At 38.2% G+C, this 23,553-nt stretch overlaps 1 protein-coding gene across 4 annotated transcripts in view; it reads left to right on the top strand.

Moving 5' to 3' along the window:
- The window catches only part of UGGT1 (UDP-glucose glycoprotein glucosyltransferase 1), a 52,401-nt gene that overhangs the window by 16,448 nt on the left and 12,400 nt on the right, over positions 1-23,553 (top strand). For 3 of the 4 annotated variants that reach the window (XM_075032008.1, XM_075032010.1, XM_075032011.1), the window contains 21 exons: positions 676-767; positions 1,387-1,537; positions 1,814-1,933; positions 3,064-3,149; positions 3,599-3,734; positions 4,680-4,811; positions 7,441-7,605; positions 7,838-7,958; positions 8,727-8,825; positions 10,219-10,242; positions 10,775-10,869; positions 11,532-11,738; positions 12,373-12,504; positions 13,445-13,575; positions 15,910-16,005; positions 16,340-16,442; positions 16,923-17,002; positions 17,481-17,670; positions 20,889-21,047; positions 22,810-22,895; positions 23,205-23,289. In XM_075032008.1, the coding sequence (XP_074888109.1) occupies positions 676-767; positions 1,387-1,537; positions 1,814-1,933; positions 3,064-3,149; positions 3,599-3,734; positions 4,680-4,811; positions 7,441-7,605; positions 7,838-7,958; positions 8,727-8,825; positions 10,219-10,242; positions 10,775-10,869; positions 11,532-11,738; positions 12,373-12,504; positions 13,445-13,575; positions 15,910-16,005; positions 16,340-16,442; positions 16,923-17,002; positions 17,481-17,670; positions 20,889-21,047; positions 22,810-22,895; positions 23,205-23,289 (2,490 nt within the window). The remainder of the gene's footprint in view (positions 1-675; positions 768-1,386; positions 1,538-1,813; positions 1,934-3,063; positions 3,150-3,598; positions 3,735-4,679; positions 4,812-7,440; positions 7,606-7,837; positions 7,959-8,726; positions 8,826-10,218; positions 10,243-10,774; positions 10,870-11,531; positions 11,739-12,372; positions 12,505-13,444; positions 13,576-15,909; positions 16,006-16,339; positions 16,443-16,922; positions 17,003-17,480; positions 17,671-20,888; positions 21,048-22,809; positions 22,896-23,204; positions 23,290-23,553) is intronic. The other variant, XM_075032009.1, reaches the window with a different exon arrangement.

Here is a 23,553-nt window from a genome sequence, read left to right as displayed (position 1 = left end):
TTCTCTGTGATGGTACCTCAATTCAGGGGCAAGTATCCATTCAAATGGGGTACTGCTTAGAGGTACTTGAAAGAAATTCCAAAATATTGATAAGACTTTTTTCCATTTGTGTGCTGCCTGATTTCAGGGAGATCAGACTACAATGGCAGCTCATCTACTTTTCAATGACGTATCCACTAGGCCAGGACTTAATTGGTACCTTAAATACAGTAGTTAGTTCCACTAGTGAGTGCCACGCAATTTCCAGCATTTTAAGTCTGTTCTGCCCAAAACTGCCTGTTAAAGAGCTAAGACAAGTAACTGGATGCTATTTGTCCATCTACTTTGTGGGCTGTCAGCTAACAAAAAATGAAATTCCTTCTATCAAGCATTTTTAATCATTTAATCTGAGTATATTTTAAAAGTCCACTCAGGGACTTTCCAATGCACTACTGAATGATGTAAAAAGAAACAAATAGAAGTCTGATTTATGTATCTAAGAACTAAATAGCTTCAGTTGTTTTTTCCCCAGTATGGATGTGTGCACAAAGTCAGCAAGGACTGTAGTTGAGAAGTAATGTAATGCAATTTGTAATGCAATAAGGGAGATAAAATCTACAATTTGACACATTAAACTCACCAGTAATTTTTTTTCTGTGCAGAGCGTTCTTCTAATGGCATTCTACTTTGTTTCAGTATTTCAAAGGAACACTAGGATTGCAACCGGGAGATTCTGCCCTGTTCATCAACGGACTACTTATTGATTTAGACACTCAGGACGTATTTAGGTAGGAATGTTTTGTTTTTCAGAATAATTGTATCCTGTTTAGGAGCTTGCATCCTGCTTGTGCATGGATGATAAAGTCATTTAGACAGTTTTGAACCTTCTTCACAAAGTCTGTATCTAGACTAGGTTTAATTGTTAAGTACTGGAAAAAGCAAGTCATGGTTCCTTCTCTTATGCAAGTGCATTTCTAACAAAAAAGCTGATGTGAAGACTGGAATACCCTTGAAGATTGGAATAGGAAGTCACCTTTGTACTGTTCTTTTGACCTGTGCTGTGACTAGCAAGATTTTGGTCTCCAAGACTGTCAACATACAGGTTTTATTCTGAAGGTAGTAGACTGATTCTCAAAGAATAAACCACTGTAAATTTTTCATCTGAAAATGACCCTATATCTTTGTCAAGATTTGTTTCAGTAACACAGAATTGAAATTACGTCTGTACATCATGCTTTAGTTATCTTGATTTTAATGTAGTTTTTCCTAGAAATACACTATAATTGAATAGGTTTAAGTTATCTCAAGTTTCTTAGGACAGTTAGAAAAAGGTGATAAATAAGAAGTAACGCACAGACACGACAGACTTGTTTATACAAATTCAACATTTTTTTCTTTTCCTTCCAGCTTGATTGATGTCCTACGCAATGAAGCCCGTGTTATGGAAGGCCTGCACAGCTTAGGAATTGAGGGTCTTTCCTTGCACAATGTTCTGAAGTTGAACATTCAGCCATCAGATTCTGACTATGCTGTGGACATCAGAAGCCCTGCTATTTCAGTGCGTATGAATTTTATACAAAGAAGTATCTTGCTTGCTGTTGGGCTGTGCATTCTCAAGCTGTCAGGGGTGCTTTTGTTCTTGTCTCACAATCAGCTCTGAAACTGCAGTGAAGAAAAAAAGGAAAGTAAGGTTATAAATATAATTAGCTCTTTTAAAAAAGCTTAAATTTTTATTCATACAGTTTCAATATAGTGTCTGATTTTAGAATATTTTACAGTCTCAGACTCAAACAGGAGGACTGTCAGTCATTTAAATGCCTTTATTTTTTCTTAGTGGATCAACAATCTTGAAGTTGACAGTCGGTATAATTCCTGGCCTTCCAATGTGCAAGAACTGCTGCGTCCCACATTTCCAGGCGTGATCAGACAAATTAGAAAAAACTTCCATAATTTTGTAAGTAGTAATCTGACTAGAAATGAAATGTGCATTTTGTTTTTTCAACAGCAGGGACATTAGCTTTGCAACTTACCTGCATATATACTGGATTCCCTGACATTGAAATATCTGGAGATAGGATGTTTTTCTAAAAGAAACAGTTTTGTTCTACTTGTACTAGTAAGTTATGGCTGAGATTCAGAGATTGCTGAGCATGATTCTCTGGCATCCATTAGATGCCAAAAAATGCTTAATCAATGGAAAAATCTATCATCTGATGGGTGAGGATTTGGTGCATTTCAACTTTGTGGTAATACCCGAAGTTGGTTAATGAAATCCCCCAAATTTGTTAATTAGTACCTTCTTAACAGGGTTTAGACCAACCTCAGTTGTTTCAGTTAGAAAGCATTCTTACACTAAGGCTTCAAAAGGTGATCAACAGCCCTCAGCTTATTCCTGGGTGTGCTTCTAGTCTCTACTTAAAGTTAGATCTAAAGGAGTTTGTAAATTCTGTACTGTAACTCTTGTCATGTGGCAGAGTGGCCCTATAGAGAAAAGGACTCCTCTGATTAGTGGCAAATAGGGACTTGAACCACCTGAAGCTGTGGGAGCATTAATGTGTTCTCTTTTTCTCTGGAGTTCAGTACTTTTAGCATTGAAATTATTAAATGAAAAAACAACACTTGGCATGAATAAAGGGCCCTAAATTCATTCTGAATGGCCTGGTTCTGCCTGTGTTGGGCTTGTGAGAATGTCTTAGCAGCATTGGCTCTCCAGGGGGTTGAGCAGAGCAATGCTGTGTTCCTCAGTTCTGACAAATGCGTATCTCCCATGCACATCTTCATAGGTGGATTTGTGCACATGCAGAGGCAGAAGCCTAGATGCTAGGGTATACTGAGGTAAAGATTTAAAGTACATGAGGAGTCTGGTCTCTTCTGGTTAAAGGAGTGGTTTAGACTGGATATTTTAGATAATGGATTTAAAGACTTTAGAAGAAACTATTATTTAGTGGGCCTCATCTCCGTGACAGCATATAAAATTGGACTGATAATTCTGCACTGAGACGTGAATGAAGCTATTTCTAATAAAAAACCTGTATCTTGACTTCTTAAGGAAATAGAAACTTTTCACTTGCAATTTGTATGCAGGTGCTGATAGTAGATCCTACTCATGAGACCACAGGAGAGTTACTGAACGTGGCAGAGATGTTCTTCAGTAACCACATCCCACTGAGGTAATTGCTATATTTTAACAGGAATTTTTTTACATCAGTTTTATTTTTGTGACTTCTGCAATTTTAAAATTCTCATTGCTAGGACACTGTAGAAATCTTACGTATCTTCTATTGGTGGTTGGGAAGGGCATTTACTAAATACTGTTTCTTATTTAAATTTTTTTAAAAATAATTTTTGCTACTAGCAAAACAGAGTTCAGTTTCTTTAATGGTCCAAAATAAACTTAAAAGTGCTTTTCATCTCTTTTATCTAAAGTGAGATTCTGATGGACTCACCGTTAGAGATTGTATGTCCTAAGTCTGATTCCTGGCTGCTCTGTTCAAAATCTTACCAGTCTATTCCAGAAGAAGCCTTCGTCTAAGCTGATGATCATAGCTGACAGTTGTATGAAGAGTTGATTATTTATTAGTATAATAGAGTCATGATGTGGGGATTTGTTTCATTGCAGGATAGGACTAGTCTTTGTGGTTAATGACTTGGAGAACGTTGATGGACTTCAGGATCCTGGTGTTGCCCTCCTTAGGGCATACAATTATGTGGCACAAGAAATGGACAATAATTATGCTTTCCAGACTGTCATGTCTGTAAGTATTCATTTAAAAGGGAAATTAATGTTTTAATATTTTCCATGTATGTAAGATTATGTTAATGTGCTAATTTGTAGATAATGGAAGAAATCTTTCTTTGACTTGGTTAGTATTCAGAGTATCTCTGAATACTACTACCACACAATATGTGTTTCTTTGTAAAGTGCTTCTGACCTAACTTTAACAAGTGAGACTAGATTTAAATGTGACACTTAACACTTTTGCATGTTTTTCTGATCCTGCCTCTTTGCTCGTTCTGCCAGTGAGTTCTAAACTGCTGTATCCCTCCAATACTATAATTTGTTTTGAAGAGTTCCTGCTGCATAGTTTTGCCACATCAAAGGGTAACAGAGGTGCTAGTAAATGCATTTTCACTTGTGGTTTGACATTGTTGCACAAATCGACAAGCTGGGGCATACAGTAACATTAAACTGCTGGTGACTTGAAGACAATTACTTTTATTCTTACCTTTTGTGATATATCTTTGTAAGGCAAAGTAAAATCTTGTGCCTTCAAGAGGGAAACCTTCACCTACTTTACATGTGAGATCTGTTGTATTGTTTGTAAGCATGTCTTGAGTTCTGAAGGGATGGGTAGCTCTTTGGATATGCTTTACTTGAGCCTTTTTTCCCCTAAGTGCTACTTTTCCCCCTCAAATACCTTTTCTAATTAAAGATGCAAGTTATTATTTAAAGAAATAGATGGTATTTACCTCCTTCCAATCTCACTGGAATGACTACGAGGTAAAGCAAGATAACTATAAGATCTGCAAGTGCTTAGGAGCTGTTATTGCAGCTAATAAATATGAATTTATGTTTTGCAGTCTGGCTGTTAATGCCTTACTGTAATTACTGGAATGCAGGTGATAGGGCAACTTAGCTTTGATAAGGACAGAAGCTTTACAGTTGCAGCTGTAAACTTGTATTTGTATCTGCCTTTCAGATATATAACAAAGTAAAAACAGGAGATCAGCTGGAAGTGGAGCATGTGGTTAGTGTTCTTGAGAAACAGTATCCTTATGTGGAAGTCAAAAGCATTCTGGGAATTGATTCTGCCTATGATCAAAACAGAAAGGTAAGAATTCATGAAATAAAGCTCTTTTTTACTTTTTTTTGCTTCAGCACTGTTTTGAAAATATAGCTACGTACAATTTCATGATCCAATTTTTTTACTAACCAGGTAGCTATTTTGTTATCACACTGGGTGACTTTTAGTAATGCTTCAATAAGTATTTTGTTCAGCACAAAGCTTTATATAATATATGTAATATATATAGTGTATTCTAATACATATTTTAAAAAAATCTGTATGTATAGTACCAGAACCAAGATAACTTTGTGACTCGTAAGTCATGCTTTCATTCTGGTATGCAGACTTTACTAATTACTTGAAAAAAATTAATGTGATGGTGATGATTCATAAGAAAACCAGGGTCTTAATATCTGGGAAGGATTGGTGTGGGTTTTCTTTCTCGGTATTTGAATATTGTGTGAGATAAAGTAATGATGATGAATTCAAAATGCCTTTCCTATAGCAAGGCATTCAACAATCTTCCTCAAATAATTTCTTAAAAGTTATTTTTAGGGTTGATACTTTTCTGTATGGAGAAAACTGGGAGAGCAAATCACTATTGGATGACTTATATGTGAGATGAAGCAGATTTTATTTGAGGTTCTGTAGGGGGATGTTTATATTTTTGTTGGATATTCCAAAAGAAAGAATGGAAACGCTGTCTACAATACCTCTGTAACACAGATAATACTGCCTACATCTGTAAATCTAAGGAATGCAGTCAGGGTTACATAAATAGGCTTGTATGCACACATGCTTTCCATCTTCTTATGTAGGGAAGTGAAGGGAAAAGCATTTTGAGGAAATCAAAACCCATAAAAGACAGACAGACATGTCAAGATAAGGACAGGGAGAGATCACTCAACCAGTTACCGTCACGGGCAAAACAGACTCGACTTACAGAAAATTAACTTCATTTATTGCCAGTCAACCAGAGTAGAGTAATGAGAAATAAAACCAAATCTCAAAAGATTTTCCCCCAACTCCTCCCTTCTTCCTGGGCACAGCTTCACTCCCGGATTCTCTACCTAGCCCTGCCAGCAGCGCAGGGGGACGGGGTCAGTTCATCACATGTTGTTTCTGCCGCTTCATCCTCTTCAGGGGCAGGACTCATCACTCTTCCCCTGTTCCAGTGTGGGGTCCCTCCCACAGGAGACAGTCCTCCATGAACTTCTCCAGCGTGGGTCCCTTCCATGGGGTGCAGTCCTTCAGGAGCACACTGCTCCAGTGTGGGTACCCTGCGGGGTCACAAGTCCTGCCAGAAAACCTGCTCCAGCGTGGGCTCCTCTCCACAGGGCCACGGGTTCTGCCAGGAGCCTGCTCTAGCGTGCGCTTCCCACAGGGTCACAGCCTCCTTCGGGCATCCACCTGCTCCAGCGTGGGGTCCTCCCCCAGCTGCAGGTGGATATCTGCTCCACCATGGACCTCCATGGGCTGGAGGGCGACAGCCTGCCTCACCATGGTCTTCCCCGTGGGCAGCAGGGGAATCTCTGCTCCGGCACCTGAGCATCTCCTCCCTCTCCTTCTTTACTGACCTGGGGGTCTGCAGGGTTGTTCCTCTGAAGTGTTCTCAGTCCTCTCTCTGGCTGCAGTTTCTGTGCTTGCCGCAACTTTTTTCCCCTCTTAAATCTGTTATCCCAGAGGTGCTACCACTATTGCTGATGGGCTTGGGCTTGGCCTTGGCTGGTGGCAGGTCTGTCTTGGAGCCAGCTGGCATTGGCTTTGTTGGACACAGGGGAAGCTTCTAGCAGCTTCTCACAGAAACCGCCCCTGTAACCTGCGGCTACCAAAACCTTGCCACACAAACCCAATACATTATGACAGGAGAGACCTTTTCATCTCACGTACTAGACACCAAATCAAATCCAAACAAAGCAAAAGCAACCCCCCCCCCCCCCCCCCCCCCCGAAACCCCTAACACATGCAAAGTGGTCTCCTCCAGAAGACTTGAGAGGCTATTCTGGTGGCTTTGCTGCAACAGAAGTTAAAGCAACACTGAGCGCTTTTTCATGTGATCTGAGCTTATTGAAAATTGTGTCCTTAAAAGGTCTTGAAAGCCCTCAACAAGAACCTCTAAACAGTAGAACCTGATTAACTTCTGTCTGTAACAGAGTATCAATAATGACAGTGCATTTCGCAGTGGTTACATGAAATGGGGAAATTTGTGTTGACATAATAATGCCCTGCCCACAAGTAAGGGTGTTTTCACAAGTTTAAGAGCCATGTTAAAAAGAAAAAACATCTACCCTGTCTTACATTACAGCTACCACTGCTTGCACTGCATTTGCTTCCATATGCAAAGTCAGACTTCCTGTTGTGCATTTTTTGCTATTACCAGAAAGTGCTCATTGGAATTAATTTATTTACAATATGAACTTAATGGATTATTTTGCACTTCTGTATTATGAAGTAACTTTTTTTGCTTTGAAACTCTGAAAGACAAGGATGTCTTGTGCATGTAAGATACAGAAAGTGTCTTATGCACTGCATAAAATTAACATTGTATCATGTAAAAGCTGGAAGGACAGCTTAGTGTGTTTAGAATAGACTTGTGTGGATATTGCATGGAAACATTATGAACCCTTGTGATAATGGGCTGACCTGGTAAAGCTACTTCTTTCCCTGTATTTAGGCAGCAAGAGGTTACTATGAGCAAACGGGTGTAGGTCCTCTCCCTATTGTGCTGTTCAATGGAATGCCTTTTCAAAAAGATCAGCTGGATCCTGATGACCTAGAAACCGTGACAATGCACAAAATCCTGGAAACCACAAGCATCTTCCAGCGAGCTGTGTACCTGGTAGGTGCTGAGTTCAGCTGTGACTTTAGAGAGAAATAAGATTTGGAAAAACTGACTCAAAGGTCCCTGAATATGTAATACACAAGACAACTTAACTTGCATCATTTCTTGGGTTGGTTTTTTTGTCATTGTTTTTTTGTTTGTTTGTTGTTTGTGTTTGGTTTTTTTTAAGTTATCTAAGGCAAATCTACATGTGAAATAACAAATATTGCTTCTTTCTTCTTTCCTTCAGGGTGAATTATCTAATGACCAGGATGTGGTTGAGTATATAATGAACCAGCCTAATGTTGTTCCAAGAATTAACTCAAGAATCTTAATGTCTGAGAGAGAGTACCTAGATCTGACAGGAATGAGTAAGGAATGCTTTTAATTGCATTAAGCCTGAAGTATCTGAGTAAAAGACTTTTGCTGTTCCAACAGAAAGCTTTAGTGGCAAAGTATTAACAGCACCCCAAGTGATGTTCTAGCCCTGGTGCTGGGGGAGATGCTATGTGCAATAGCAACATTAATGCATATGGATTTTTCAAAACAGGAATTTGTTTTGATTTTATACAAACCTTTAGGGGAATACGACTGGTGAAGTTGAGAAATTAACAATGTTAGCAAAAGCCAAGAACAGTCATATTGTGTATAAAGTAACAGCTTGTTCTTATTTCTAACCTCCTCTGGAGCACAGATTGATAGTCATATCTGGAATTACTTAAGATTTAGCAGAGCTTTTCATGGCTAAATGTATTAACACCCAGTGCAGTGACTCTGCAGTAGGACAGTATTGCAAAAACACTTGTACAACTAGGTTTTTTGAGTTGCTTGAAAAATAGTAACACAGTGGATTTTTAAATGTATACTATTTACATAAATTAACTTCAACTAAGTGAGACTTGAACAATTCTTTCAACTGACTTCTGCACATCAAATATGCAGTGTAGTTTTTAATGTAATTTATGAGACAACAAAAATATATTCCTCAGCTTATATGTTAACAGTGGAAATGAGACATAAAAAGCAGTATCACAAGGAACAAAATGGGATGTGTGCTTAATGTTCTGGTAATAGTAGTGATTTTTTTCATTTTACATGGAATAGTTGCTTTGGCACATAATACTTTTTCTCTTTCTCAGATAACTTTTATGTGGATGACTTTGCTCGATTTACCACATTGGATTCTAAAGACAAGACAGCTGCTGTCGCAAACAGCATGACCTACTTAACAAAGAAAGGTAACATCTGCTGTGGATTATGAACCCTAATCTAATCTTATGTGTGTTTCCAAGCATAGAGTACTTAACACATGCATTGAGCCTTGTTCTGGCCTGTGGGTAATGGTGCAATCTAAGTGTTAAAAGGAAAGATATTTTATTTTTTTTTTTCATAAGGCATGACATCTACATGGAACAAGAATGTTCCCCTCTTTAAACCCAGCCCAGCCTTCAATGAATAATGAAGTCCCACCCAACCTGCTCTTGCTGTATTGCAAATGACCACCAGAAATGCAGCAGTGTAAGCTCTGATCCTGCAGCGACACTGACTAGAAAAATACAAAAGGGGTTCTAACTCTCTGTCTCATAATTCAAAATTACTAAAAGTTACATGGATTCAGGAGAAAATTGTTATTGCCTATTATATAACACAACACCTAGCATGGTCCATGCTCTTTTTATTGCTCCAGTGCATGTACTGCTTTTTCATTGATAGTATTGTTTTATTACAGTTATAAAGTCTCCTGTTAGTGTTAGAACTTAGCTGTACTTCTCAATGTAAGAAATGCATGCATAGACATAATACAGAGCTTAATCATCAGGCCTTTTGTATATCTGTGTCAGGTAAGTATCATAAATAAGCTGCTGTCATTTGAACCAATTCCTCTTGTTCCTGTCTGTCATCTTTACTAGGCTCTCACAAGTGTCCCCAGTACTATCTCCAGCCACTGCCACCTGTATGCACTGCCTTAAATGTTCCCATTGCTCCTTCTGTCTCGTGTTTGCCCTTGGTTCATGCTCAGTCACTTAGATCTGAACAAGTTTCTTGTTTTCACTTTGTAAAGTATTAATTAAACCTACACCTCCGCAGGCTCATTTGAAAGTGTGTGTTAATTTGCAGTCCCATGGCTTGACAGTTTTGGCTCACTGCCTCTTCTATCACTTAATATATTTAATAACTGATATCTGGTGACAGTAATGCTGTAGCACATTTATTTTCTAAAATAATAGGGAAGTTATATGTATTGCTGGCTCAGCCACAGTGCTGAAATAGCACTGTCATGCTAGTTTTTAAAGAGGGAAGATAACAGAAATGGTTAACATCCAAGTCAATGGCATGGCAGTTTTTGCAAACGGTCTTCAGAATGATGCCTTCATGGTATGGTATGGAACTGGTAATATGTAGTATAATTAGTGCTGTAGCATGAAAATAAAGCATCAGTCTATTTGAGGGGAAGAAAAAGTCAAAGCTTATTCTAATAAAATTAGCACAAACTTTTTGCTTGTTGGACTTGAACTTCAGTGATTCAATTATGCCCAGTACAGTGCTGCAGCTTCTTGATACACATTGGGATTGCTATCAAATTATTAATCTCTCTCTCCTTTCCCCCTTTCCTTTCTGCTTTTTGACCAGGAATGTCTTCCAAGGAGATCTATGGTAACTTATACTTTAGCATTTCATACGTTGTTGTTCTGGGAATTTTCTGGTTCCTTTATAACATTGGCTTTAGAACCTACAGCAGGAAATGAATAAAGGTGTTTAAATGCATGTTTGCTTCAGCACTTTTTTCTCTATACAAAACTGATTTTGTGAACTAACAGCTTCAGTATGAAGAAGCGGTATGTCTGTACCTTAGTTGGAAACTGTAAGTTATATATAGGTTCCTTTATAATTTCTAAATTAAAAAGGTAGCAAACAAAACAAATGAAAAAAAAATCCAGCTTAGAAACAATGATGCATGCTGTCCCACGTGGGTTTTCTGAATGAGGTAAATGAAACCTAATATAATACCAATACTATTATTCTTGTCTTGCCAGACTTCACAGCTTAGCCTCATCCGTAGCTTTCCTGTGTAATTTTACTACTTTAGAAATCTTTGCATGTGCATATTTTTCTTCCAAATGAGGAAAAACTCAAAGCTTTCCTTCCCTTCTCTCTCAAATTTCTCCCACCCTTTTTTTAATTGCAGATGATTCCTTTGTTAGACCAGTTACATTTTGGATTGTTGGTGATTTTGATAAACCTTCAGGGAGGCAATTGTTGTACGATGCAATTAAACATCAGGTAGGTAATTTTTTCATTTGAGTGGGTTCACAGTGCTAATAAAGCAGTAGGTAGAGGTTTGAAAAACACAGGTTGTGTTTCTTCCTGTTGTATGATCTGGGGAGACTGGTTCTCTCTGCAGGGTCTCTAATTTCCAGCTTCACTCTTATCTATAAGGGCTGGAACATCACTGACCTTGTACTAGGACAGAATCCCCTCTTGGCACTATCTGATACAATAAAGAAAAGATGTTCTTTTAAGCCCAGGGGTCTAAATTGAAGATGTCTGTATTTTGGTTCGGAAATGAACATGAGCATTGCTCTCTGCTCAGTCTCATTTGTTCTGGGAAGATAACTGAATCATAAAAATGGATAGCTTATTCCTAAATCACTGTTTTGCCAGACCTCTGAGTGATGGCTGCGGTCCTCTATCCTTATATAGGACAGTATTATCTAGAAGATTCCTGTCACAGTGGTGCCTATATGTAAACAAAATACTGGGTGTTAAATTAGTTCATTCATCCTTTTAACCTTGTGCTGTTATTTACCTAATTTGGAATCTGGTTTTCTGGTTAAGAAATACAAAGCTTTTGCTCTGTTGTTTATTACAATAGACTTACTCTTCTCATTTAACACACATTGTGAAATGTAGAACTTTGCTAATTCATGTTTTGTTAAACACAGAAATCCAGCAATAATGTTCGAATTAGCATGATTAATAATCCTAGTGAAGATCCAAATAGCCAGAATACACTCGTCGCTAAAGCCATATGGGCAGCTCTACAGACACAAACATCAAATAATGCCAAGAACTTCATCACCAAAATGGCAAAAGAAGAAATTGCAAAGGCACTAGAGGCAGGAGCCGACATCTTAGAATTTGCTGTTGGGGTAAGCGTGTTTGTTGGCATTTACAAAGGTAGGGTACTTCGCTTTTCTTCTAATGAATTTTTTAGTGTAGTATGTTCATATGCAAAAGAGGCAGTAACAGTGGAGAGTAACACTGTTGCTTTTGCTGTTGGGTTTTTTTTTTGCTCTGAAAGGTAAACTTACCTAAATATAACAGTCCATCTGAAAACAAAGAAAATCCTCATACACATCAAAGCTACATAACTTTGAAAAGTCAAAAGGAATGCAGATTCAGGGATCTATTTGAGTGAGTCAGTTGTTTCTTGGGGGGGTAAGAAAGAACTACAATGTTTTTAAAAAGCTGAGAAAAAAAATTACATTTCTCAAAGTAGGCTTAAAAAAAGGCAAGAATCACTTAAGAACAGAAGAATGGAACAACTGGTCTAAGTAGCAACAATTACTAGGGCTGTGGCCCTTCACATCAGAAGTTGGGATAATGTTTGAAGGTGACAGGCAAGAACTAGGTTTAAGACCACACAAAGAGAAGGGGCCTGGGGATAAATTCTGGCAAGATATAAAGATGTTCTTGAATGGAAACAAAAAAGGTGCATTTAAAAAAGGTGTGCAGGCATATACTTTTCTTCCCGTTTCAATGTCAAGTATTCTTTTCTTTCAGGGTATGGATATCAATATTTTCAAGGAAGCCTTTGAATCTCCCAAGGTGGATTTTATTCTGTCCCATGCTATATATTGCAGAGATGTTCTAAAGCTGAAGAAGGGGCAGAGGGCTGTGATCAGCAATGGAAGGGTGAGATCAATCAGCAGACAGTAAAAGAGATACTCCACATGTAGGAAAGCAGCAGACCTTGAGCGGTAGAGTCTAGGGATCATACACAAGAGTCTCAGCCTTCTTTTAGGACCACTTCCAGTTTGATTTATTTAGACCTGTATGACCTTTTCTTTGTACTGTGTGCAGTTAGTTGTTGATGTTTTGTACGAATTCAGATCTCTCAATAACAGACTTGCTTTGATGTTGGCAGTGAATTGAGTCCAGGGGTGGAAAGGGGTGATAAATTTGAAAGACCGTGCTGCTTCAGTTCACTGGGTAAAATGCTGCTGTATCTGGCCCAGACCAAGGTGCCTTGGTCTCCTCCACCAGCTCTTTTCACGATAGCCACTTAAATTAGGCAAATGATGTTACAATAGTATTTTGCTGCAAATAATGAAGCCAGCTGTGTACAGCATTAAGTTTTCTTTTGTCATCTGCTTCCTAGTTAGGAAAAAAACCTACAAGTTCCAGTGGTTACTGTATACTTTAATGGGTTAAAAATTTGAAGTGATGAGTTGTGGTATTTTATTTTTCTCATTAGCAAAAATAGCAAGAATTGTCTAGGTAGCTTTTAGGCTTCTGAAGGCTAGAGGAGTGAGATTTGCTGGAGTCTTCCTGGACTACTGGAGTTGGTCTGGTATTCTGCTGCCCCTTCAAGATGTAATATTGCATGTATATGCCTGACTTTTGCAAACCAAGCACTCAGTGAAAACTGTAAGCATGCATTTTATGCCTTAGTCTGAGAGTCTTGGCTCTAAATAGCTAGATTTATCTGTTAAACTCTGCTGCCATTGACATTAATACCAGCCTGAACAGTTGACACCCACCAAGACTGGGCTGGAGTATTTATTTAATACATCTTTGAATTTTGTTTCAGCGTAGCCTTTACCTAATAATGTTGATCCTGCTTTTTTTGTAGATTATTGGCCCATTAGAGGACAGTGAGATGTTCAATCAGGATGATTTTCATCTCCTTGAGAATATCATACTAAAGACATCAGGACAGAAAATCAAATCTCAGATTCAGCAGCTGGGATTCGAAGAAGATCTGTAAGTAAATGTGAAGAGGTTTAAAAAAAAGTGGTGGTACTCTGATAATGTGACTTTCTGCAACCTGGAGAAAGCTTTATCAAGTACATTCCGGATAGGTGCTATAAACAAACATGCATGTGTTCATATGGTCAAGGCTCAGCTGTTTAGAGGGGCAAGTGAGAAAGGAAAAAGCTGTAAATTATCTTTATTGGGTTTTAAGTGCTTTAGTGGCTTTTTAGTAGTTCACAATCTCCTGGAGGCATGGAGCTATAACTGTATCCCTCAGGAGGCAGTTCTGAGAGTACTGGCAACCCCTACTATGGTACTGTGCTCAGAGTTCATCGTTCTTGATTTGTTATCTATACCTAGTAGCAGCCTGCCATGGCTGGTCTGTTACCTCGTAACGCAAGTTGGGGAGTTGTGTTGGCTGGAGCCTCACTGACAAGCAGCAAGAAACTGGGCAAGTGCTCAAGTCTGTAAGAATTTACTGTAGAACCGTTCAAGTGAACATGAAACAGTAAATGTATAGGTACTCACTGAGATAGTCCCTGGATCACAGCAGCATGGGCAGCAAGAGGCTGCTGTGTTATCTGAGGAGTTCAGGAAGTGGTTTCTTGGATTGGGGGCAGGGAGGGATATACAGGTGGACTGAAAAAATAAAGAAAGAGGGCTGGCTAAATTTATTGCTGTGTTCAGCTAGATGATGTTTCATTCAAGGTGTAGTTAACTCTGGTTGGTGACAGCTTTTTACTAACAGAGATGTCTGTCTGTATGCAGAGAAGAGTTGTTTGCTGCTGTGGGATGTGTTACAAAGTGGTATAAATTGCTGCACATTATTACATTTGTTCTTGAAAATGCTTTCTGCACCTTTCTGCTCCTCTAAATGGAAGAGAAGCCTAACTTTTCATTAATACTAAGGCCTTCAGACTTGTTGTGGGTTTTCCCCCAGCGAAATCTTACCTGACATGCTGTTTTAAACCATTTACCTCCAATATGTCAGGGTTTCATAACTGATATGTACGATTACTGCAGTATTGATTTAAAAGCAGAAAGAAGGGAAGAAAATGAGACACTGGAGTATGCTTTCTGTTTGCAGTTCAGTTAAGTGCTGCTCAGCCTATCAATATAAAAATTATTCTAGTAATATATTTCATTGTCAGTGCTATGGAATCATGTAAACTGCTTTTAACTTTTTAAAGAGAATCAATAGGAAAAGATGTAGAGATAAGAAAGTGAAAATCATAGTTCTAGATAATTATTGCAAAAAGCATAGAAGCGAGCTAATCAACAGAAAGTCATATTCAGGTTCAAAAGAACTGAAGTTCATAGGCATGTGTTTGTGTGTTGGAGCTCACAGCTAAGAAGATATTTTCTCCCATATTTAGCATTACATTTTTCCGTGTGAGGTCTTTCGTGCAGAAATCTTGTGTGATTCTGAATCGTAGGAGGACAGGTTTTAACAGCATTCCAGACACTTTTGCATCCATTACTGTGTTGGGAATTAAAAGAGAAATAAGGGTGATAGGGTGGAGGAAGAGGGCATAGTTTGAACATATGCTAGTTTTGGACAGAGCCGTCATTTTTTGCTTTGAATGATGCCAGTTTTTCGAAAGCTTTTGAAATTATCTGCTGCATTGGAAAACGCTGTAGAACTTGGCAGACTTCACCAGGCTTATCGTTTTGGTATGAACAATTTAAACAGCTGTCACTATAAATCTACGAGACTTGCTTAATTCAGGAAAAGCTGACAGACCTTTAAGTTACAATATTGCTTCTTGACAAAGCTATGATGTACAAATCAATTTTCACTGAACTTCCAAGAGGTTTTACATTTTAAAGATTAAATATATTCTTAAAATAATAGACTGAAAGTTTATGGGAATAATAAAAAGGAAGAATTTGTCAGAGGTAATTTTCTTTTAATGATAGGAGCCCTCTCTCTCAAAAGTTTCTCCATATACGGGGTTGCTTCCTAGTTCTTAGAGGTGCAGTGTAAAATGGGAAGACTGCTGTGAAACAAGGGTTTGATCTGAATGGCTTACAGGTCTAAGAGAGGTTGGTGAAGTTCAGGAATGCAGTGCGTTAGCATGGTTAACCCCTAAATACCAGCTGTTGTGTATTTGTTACAGAGTTAAACCCTTTGGTACTCTCAGTAATAAGACTGCAACCTGATTAAATTAATGGCAGATAAATCCTTAAATATGTTTAATTCTTCAGAGCTTGTGTAAAGAGGTAGAAGTGTTAAGTTTGTGTATGTGAATTCAGTTTGTCTTCTCTTTTGTTGCTAACTGGCAGAAATGTGGTAAGTACATGCATTTTCTAAGTATCTGTAAACTTTTTTTTTCTTTTCAGTGCAAGTGACTTGGTAATGAAAGTGGATGCTCTTCTTTCTGCTCAACCAAAAGGAGAGGCAAGGATTGAGTATCATTTTTTTGAAGAACGATACAGGTACATGATTGCTGGCATTTGCTGAGCAATAAGCTTTTCCTTCTCTTTTAATGTTTCCATTGTTTTATGTTGCATTTAATGTGAAGTAAAAAAATAAATAATCCAAGTAGTAATAAGAAAGTCCCCAATAATTTTCAGGGCACAGTGAGAGTCCAGCAATTACTTTTATCTACCTGTCTCTATACACATATATGTATGTATGTATTTTTTTTCCCTATCTAGTTTCAGAAGGTGCATAGCATTTAGGAAGTAATTAGGAAGAATGAGATGGGATAGTGTTCTTCCTATGTTTCTCCACATTTGATACTTTAAAATTGTTTTTTCTTCTGTTTAGTGCAGTTAAACTGAGACCAAAAGAGGGGGAGACATACTTTGATGTTGTGGCTATTGTTGATCCTGTCACCAGAGATGCTCAAAGACTTGCTCCGCTACTTTTGGTATGTATGCAATGTTGTAATGCATTTTATGGCAGTTTCAAAAAGTTGTCTCAGTTCTGTAATTTTGGAGTGTTTGTTTTCCTCCTTGACTGGATGGTGACCAATGGCCTTCTACTAGTGTGTCTGAGTTGCACAATATATTTACTGGGGGAAAACCTAATTATGCTATACTACATACTAACAAGATCATGCTTGGATATTGTCTAGATAGCTTTTAGTTTCACCATTCTAACAGTTTAGTTTCCAATGACTGTTCTTGAGGAAGAAAGTCTCTGCATCCCAAAAAGAATGCCTGCAATGTGAGGGAGCAGGTAACTGTTCTTAAAACCACGAATTAAAAGGTGGGTTGTGGTAAAGCAAATGAGAAGGGAGGATTTGAGAATGAGCAGGTAACATGCCTCCTTGAGGTCCTGTCTATAAAAACAGTGGTCAGCTTTCCTAGTTAGCATTTTAAGGGATGTCTTTTTCTCATTACTTTAGGTTTTGAACCAATTGATAAATATGAACCTAAGAGTGTTTATGAACTGCCAGTCCAAACTTTCTGACATGCCACTGAAAAGGTAAGCAATACCATGCCAGGGTTAAAAAAAGAGAGAGAAAAGAAAACCTGTTGGAATGTGCAAGCACAGACATGGTCAAATGTCCTACAGGAAGTCTCAGTAACTGCTTTGAGCTTGTGTATATAATAGCATGATTTCCCACAGATAATCTAGGAATTTGTGGATAGCATCAGGTAATTGTGCTGGTTTACAAGTTGGGTGGTTTTTATTCACTCACTCTCTCAGACACAGACAGACAAACACAGACTCTCTTAACTAACTTACTAACCTTAATGGTTGAGTCTCACACATTCTGTTTGGTCCTTCAGGATGAGAATTCTGACCTGTCCTAAGGTCAACACAACCTGGGTTGCTTTGGGAAAGCCTTGGAGACATTTGAGGTCTGGGAAAGCCAATGCTGTCAGCAAGTTCAATGAGAGTGAAATATTTGCAAAGTTTGGCAGAAGTATGTTCTAACATTTTCTTTCTGAAATTTCAGCTTTTATCGCTATGTTTTGGAGCCAGAGATTTCTTTCACAGCAGATAATAACTTTGCTCCAGGACCAATTGCTAAGTTTTTGGATATGCCCCAGTCTCCACTGTTTACTTTGAACCTAAATACTCCTGAGAGCTGGATGGTGGAATCTGTCAGAACCCCATATGATCTGGATAATATTTACTTAGAGGAGGTAAGAGAAATCAACGTGTTTCTATTACTACATTTAAATAGTGTTGTTTTTCCAGGTCTTATTTTTGTAATGGGAAAGAAATGTAGAATTTTAAAATGCTAATAAACATAAAACTGTGGATATTAACACCTTTTACATTTGCAGACCCCTAAACATTTTCCAGGAGGGATGCAGGTAAACCTAAGCTCACTGACAGTAAGATTGCTGTTCTCAATTACTCATGGATGCCTGAACCACAGGTTTAAAAATACTGTAGGCTTGAAGCAAATTCTACAGATGCCTTGAGTGTGTAAATGTAACATTTCAGAGTGTCCTGAGCTAGAAACAAAGAAACTCTTTGTTGGTCATTAAATAACTTTTTCAATTTATTAGTCTTTCAGATTAGAGCACCCTACAGCTAATGGCACAACTAAAAATAAGATTGTTATTTTTTAAACATCTTTTTAGAAATTTTGAAGTGAGATCTGAGTCCTATTCCAGTAAGTAAATTCTACTAACTTTCCCTTGCTCCAAGAAGCCACCAAGCTGGTTTTAGCTACCTGTTTGTTTTTACAGCTTTTGTTACTGGCAAACACTCTTGTGGCCCACAAAAGGATATGCAGTATCAATAAAGCAGTAAAACTGGTGCAGCAGAAATCCACTCAATTGCAGTAGGTTTAGGAGCTGACTGCTGCTAGAACAGGCCTTGAATTAGACTATTGGAATATTGATCTGGGCAGTGCTGCCCCACATACATAGGGATAAAATAAGGAGGAAAGAAAAATCCAAGGGGCTAGAGTTTAGTAGAAAAAGGACATTAAAACCAAAAGAAGAATATCTGTATGTACAAGTTGACAATTCTCATTAATCTTGAATGGAATGGATAATTCAGTACTAATTATTAACCTCTTGCTGTTAGCAGTTAACTAATAGTTTTCAGAAGATCTAGAAATAGTAGGCTAGTAAGTGGTTACAAAATGCACTACACTAACATGTTACGATAAGCACTAAAACCACATATATTAAAAGTTAGAAAACCCACATGTGATGCAAAGTAGAAAATTTTGGACTTCAGGGTGCAACATTAAATGATAAACATTAAATGAGGCAGTCAAACAGTGTTTTCCCTTGAAATAATCCATTACTTAGTTGGCCTTGAAGAACTGCAGGTGTATATTAAACCCAATGATTTTCTATGTATAATCCAGCATATACAAAAGATGCCAGAGGGACAGCTCTGGTGGCTGCAGTCCTCTATTTATCTGCAGAATGGGTATGGCATGGGGAGCGCGAGGACAAGCTTCCCTACTAATATGCCTCAACCCTGACCTGGAGGAACCACCTCTAGGGGTGAGAGGGAAGTTCGGGCTCCAAAACCAGCCAGCACCATGCCTTGTCTGCCGAGAGGCCACAGCAGCCCCCAGTTGCGCGGATGACTCCTGCAGTACGGAAACCCATTGGTTGCGTGTCTAACGAGATTGTCAAACCCTTTACAAATAGGCCTCTTGTGGTCATTACAAACGTGGGTTACTTTCTCACTGAACGTTATATTATTAGCCTCCTCTTACTTTTGCATCTCTGATATTGTTTGGGAATATGATGCCGTATAGTGGTAGAGTCTGATATTGCTAATCCTGTACTAGTTATTGTCCTAGTTTCAGCTGGGATAGTTAACTGTCTTCCTAGTAGCTGGTACGGTGCTATGTTTTGAGTTCAGTATGAGAAGAATGTTCCTAAGACAGATGTTTTCAGTTGTTGCTAAGTAGTGTTTAGACTAATGTCAAGGATTTTTCAGCTTCTCATGCCCAGCCAGCGAGAAAGCTGGAGGGGCATAAGAAGTTTTCACAGGACACAGCCAGGGCACCTGACCCAAACTGGCCAACGGTGTATTCCATACCATGGGATGTCCCATCTAGAGTAGGAACTGGGAAGTGGGGGCGGGGAATCGCTGCTCAGGGACTAGCTGGGTGTCGATCAGTGGGTGGTGAGCAATTGCACTGCGCATCATTTGTACATTCCAATCCTTTTATTACTACTGTTGTCATTTTATTAGTGTTATCATTATCATTATTAGTTTCTTCTTTTCTGTTCTATTAAACCGTTCTTATCTCAACCCACGAGTTTTGCTTCTTTTCCTGATTTTCTCCCCCATCCCACTGGGTGGGGAGGGATTGAGTGAGTGGCTGTGTGGTACTTAGTTGCTGGCTGGGGTTAAACCACAACAGTTGTTCAGAAATAAAGGAAATTGGGTGGTGGTTGTTGTGTGGTTTGTTTTTTATTTGCTTTGTTTTGTTTGGCTTTAGGGTTTTTTTGCTTTTCATCTCTTAACCTAACTGTAAAGCCATAAATGAACCACTAAATGGCTGATACTACTACAGATTTCAAGCTTCCGATTCCCACACCGACCCTTAGATTAATTGAAAGCCTGACAGAGAAGGGGATTAAATGCTTCAGGCATTCTGAGTACCATCCTGAGCCTCCAAATAAATAGTAGCTTTACTGTTGCAGGTGCACAATTTCCAATTCTTAATATATGTTCTGTTGGCGCTGTAGAAATTAAACTGTCATTTTGGATGTGCAATGAGAGAAGATGCTTTATGAGATTAGACTAATATTTTGCTTATGTAGTGTCCTCAGGCTAGATCTGAATTTAGCCTGGAAGGGACCCAAGTTTTGGGGGGTTTGCGGTTATTGTTGTTTTTTTTTTTCTTTTCTCTTTTTTCTTGGCACTCTTGTTCCATGTAGAAAAAAGGAATTGGTATTTCTGACAGTACCCTAGCACACTGTAAGAGTAATGCAAAGCAAAACGAAATGTTTATTTTGGATGATAAATATTCAATGAGACTAGCTTTAAACAGATTTAGATTCAAAGTTCTGGAGCCCATCGTATACTTTTTATGAGATGCCAGACCAGTCACTTACTTGATTACATTCTCCAGTCAATGTTAAAAAGAGTAATAATTGTAAATTAGGGCAACAGTCCTCCCCTTTTCTTATCTTAGCATCTTACCAGTTGGGATTCAAATCTTGGTCAGGGCCACTCTTAACAATATGTGTGCGAAGTTTGTCACTCGAAGGAGCTAAGCTCTTTGAGGCTTTCTAGGTTATTTGTTTAATAAAATTACTCTGGTAAAATTAAGTGTTGTTTAATTACTATGGCTATTTTAGAGAGTAACTGAATCACTAAAAATTTACGCTTTAGAGCTAGTGCTGAATTCAGCAGTATCATCTCCTTACAGGTGGATAATGTTGTAGCTGCAGAATATGAACTGGAGTATCTGCTTCTGGAAGGACACTGCTATGATATTACTACTGGACAGCCACCTCGGGGTCTCCAGTTTACACTGGGAACTTCAACCAGTCCTGTCATCGTTGATACCATTGTTATGGCCAACTTGGTAAGCATTCAATTGAAATTGACAACAAATAACTGGTCCTCCAGTCAGCACAATCACTTGCATAAACCATTGAGTATTTTCTAGTATGTGGGTTATGGATATGTGGTGTTACTTACACTCCACAGTTGCTTGCAAATACATTAGAACCACATCACTCCTAACATTGATGTCTGAAGCCTTGCAGTGTACTTACTTGTCTCTTAGCTTTTCAAGATGTACTCCTTTCCCTTCAGCGTGCTGAAAAGGGTCTTCCGGAATATCTTAAAATGATGCCAATAGTCTTAAGCAGGGAAGGTCAGACAGTTCTGTTTTCTTTTCTAGACAGGGTACTCTTTAGTCCATCCACTCTGATACTGTAAGCCTCAGGTGGACAGTTGTCTTGTTTTAGGACCCATTTCTTCAGGAGATCTGTGGAACAAATGGAGAGAGTCAGCACGAATAGTCAACATTCTAGAAAATAAAGGAAGTGACAAAGAATGGGAATTGCTTAATTTAGTTGAGTAAAGGTGACAGAAATCCAGAAATTGTTCCATGCAGCTGCCTTTATAAGGTAGCTGCATAAGGGATCAGTCTGTTTTCATGAAATTATGGCAAGGGAGGTTAGTCACTGGAATATTTTCTTGATGTGTAACGTTAGTGAAAAACTGGAGTAAACTGCTTTTTGTGGGTTTTTTGGATTCTTTAAATGTATTTAAAAAAAAAGCAAGGAAAAATATTCACTAGTGCTAAATATTTATTTTAAAATTCTTACCCCCACTTTCTATTTGTCTGCACCTTTTCTTAGCCAAAGTATATCCTATAATGATGTAATATTTCTTATTGTAGAAAGGAAGATGACCTTTATTTTATGTGTGTTTATGTTAGGGAGTAAAGCTTAATGTCTTGGAGGTGTCTTTTTTTCTAATTAGTTAAACCAAAGTGTATGTACCACGGTGTACAATGCTGTATCTAGGAATCCTCTTCCTCAACTCAGTGTCTATAACTGTGAAGGGGTATGAAGAGACCAGCAACATGCCCAGTGTTGGGTTTTTTTGTTTGGAGGGTTTTTTTGGTTGTTTGTTTGTTTTAAAGCAGAGTGGTTCACATACAGAATTGCATGCATTTGAGGTCACAGGACAAAACTGGATGGGACCCTGAGGCATCACTAGAAATGTTTGTTATCTTCTATAGGTGTAATAATCTAAAACACAGAAGAAAATACTCAGATCTGGAACCTGAAACTTCAACAAGACTTGTATACAATATTTGAATTTCACGTTGTAATTTTTTTAAGTTCTGTAGAAGAGGTATCTTGTAACATATATATTATGTTACTATTTCCTGCTGTAGATGAAATACCAGTCTGTAGAGCTTCAGTATTTATTTAGTTTTTGTTTTGTAGGCAGACCTTTTGTGCACTGCTGTGTAGTTATCAACTAGTGTTTTGAAATTCACCCACTCCTTCATGAAGGCAAGCTTTTGCAGAAAAGAACTTCAGGATTGCACTGTTCCCATCAGGACACCCTGAAGACTTTCTCTCATCTAACAAATAATGTTAGACCTTTTCATACTCCTGTCTCTTATGGAAAAAACAACAATTTTGAATGGAACTTCTGTGTTTTTTCTCCTGTTCTCTGGGGTTTCAGGCCTTAAGGTTATGTTAATCAGCTGGCTTACAAATAACTATTTTCAGATATAAAACAGTGGGTCAAAATACATGACTTAAACTTGGGTTTTTACTTGCATTTTCTGGAAAGTGACAAATATTCTTTTTGCTTTACAGGGTTACTTCCAGTTAAAGGCCAACCCTGGTGCATGGACTCTAAGACTAAGAAAGGGCAGATCTGAGGATATCTACAGAATCTACAGGTAGGAGAGCATTAGAAATACTTTAATCTTTTTCTTGTGTAATTTTTGATCTAGGTAGGCTTTCTAATATGTGAATTGAACAGCAAATTACATTTCATACTGAAAATAAGTTGTGAGATGAAATAAATTCATTCATTTAAAAAAAGAAAACCAATAAGTGTGTGTTCAGATATGTGTATTTGTTACTTTGTTGCATGTCTCAAACCTCTTTTACAGCTAAGGCTTAATACCATGTAAAAAAAAGTGTAGAAGAAATAAAGAACATGTGTCTGCTTTGTAGTAAAGGTCATCATTTTACTGTATTTTCAGCCATGATGGCACAGACTCTCCACCTGAAGCTAGCGAAGTTATTGTTGTTCTCAACAACTTCAAGAGCAAAATTATTAAAGTGAAGGTGAGTTTAAAAACTAGAGTGGCTCTTAAAAAAGACCATTTGACCAATAGAAGGGAAGAAACTTTGATTAAGGTCTGATGATCCCTTCCTACAAGCATACATTTGAGGCAATTTGCACAAAGTTCACATCACAGTATCAATAATAGAGAAAATTATCTGTAGACTTGGTTTTGGTTTTTTTGACACAGGAGAGAATAACATGTACTGCTGTTGCTTTTGTATGCCCATGAGAAACAGTTATGTTTACATTTTACTGACTCAGTT

This window comes from Buteo buteo, chromosome 7 (genome assembly GCF_964188355.1).
Source record: "Buteo buteo chromosome 7, bButBut1.hap1.1, whole genome shotgun sequence".
In the NCBI taxonomy this organism is placed as follows: Eukaryota; Metazoa; Chordata; class Aves; order Accipitriformes; family Accipitridae; genus Buteo; species Buteo buteo.
Note: the sequence above shows the minus strand (reverse complement) of the source record. Positions and strands in the feature narration are given on the sequence as shown.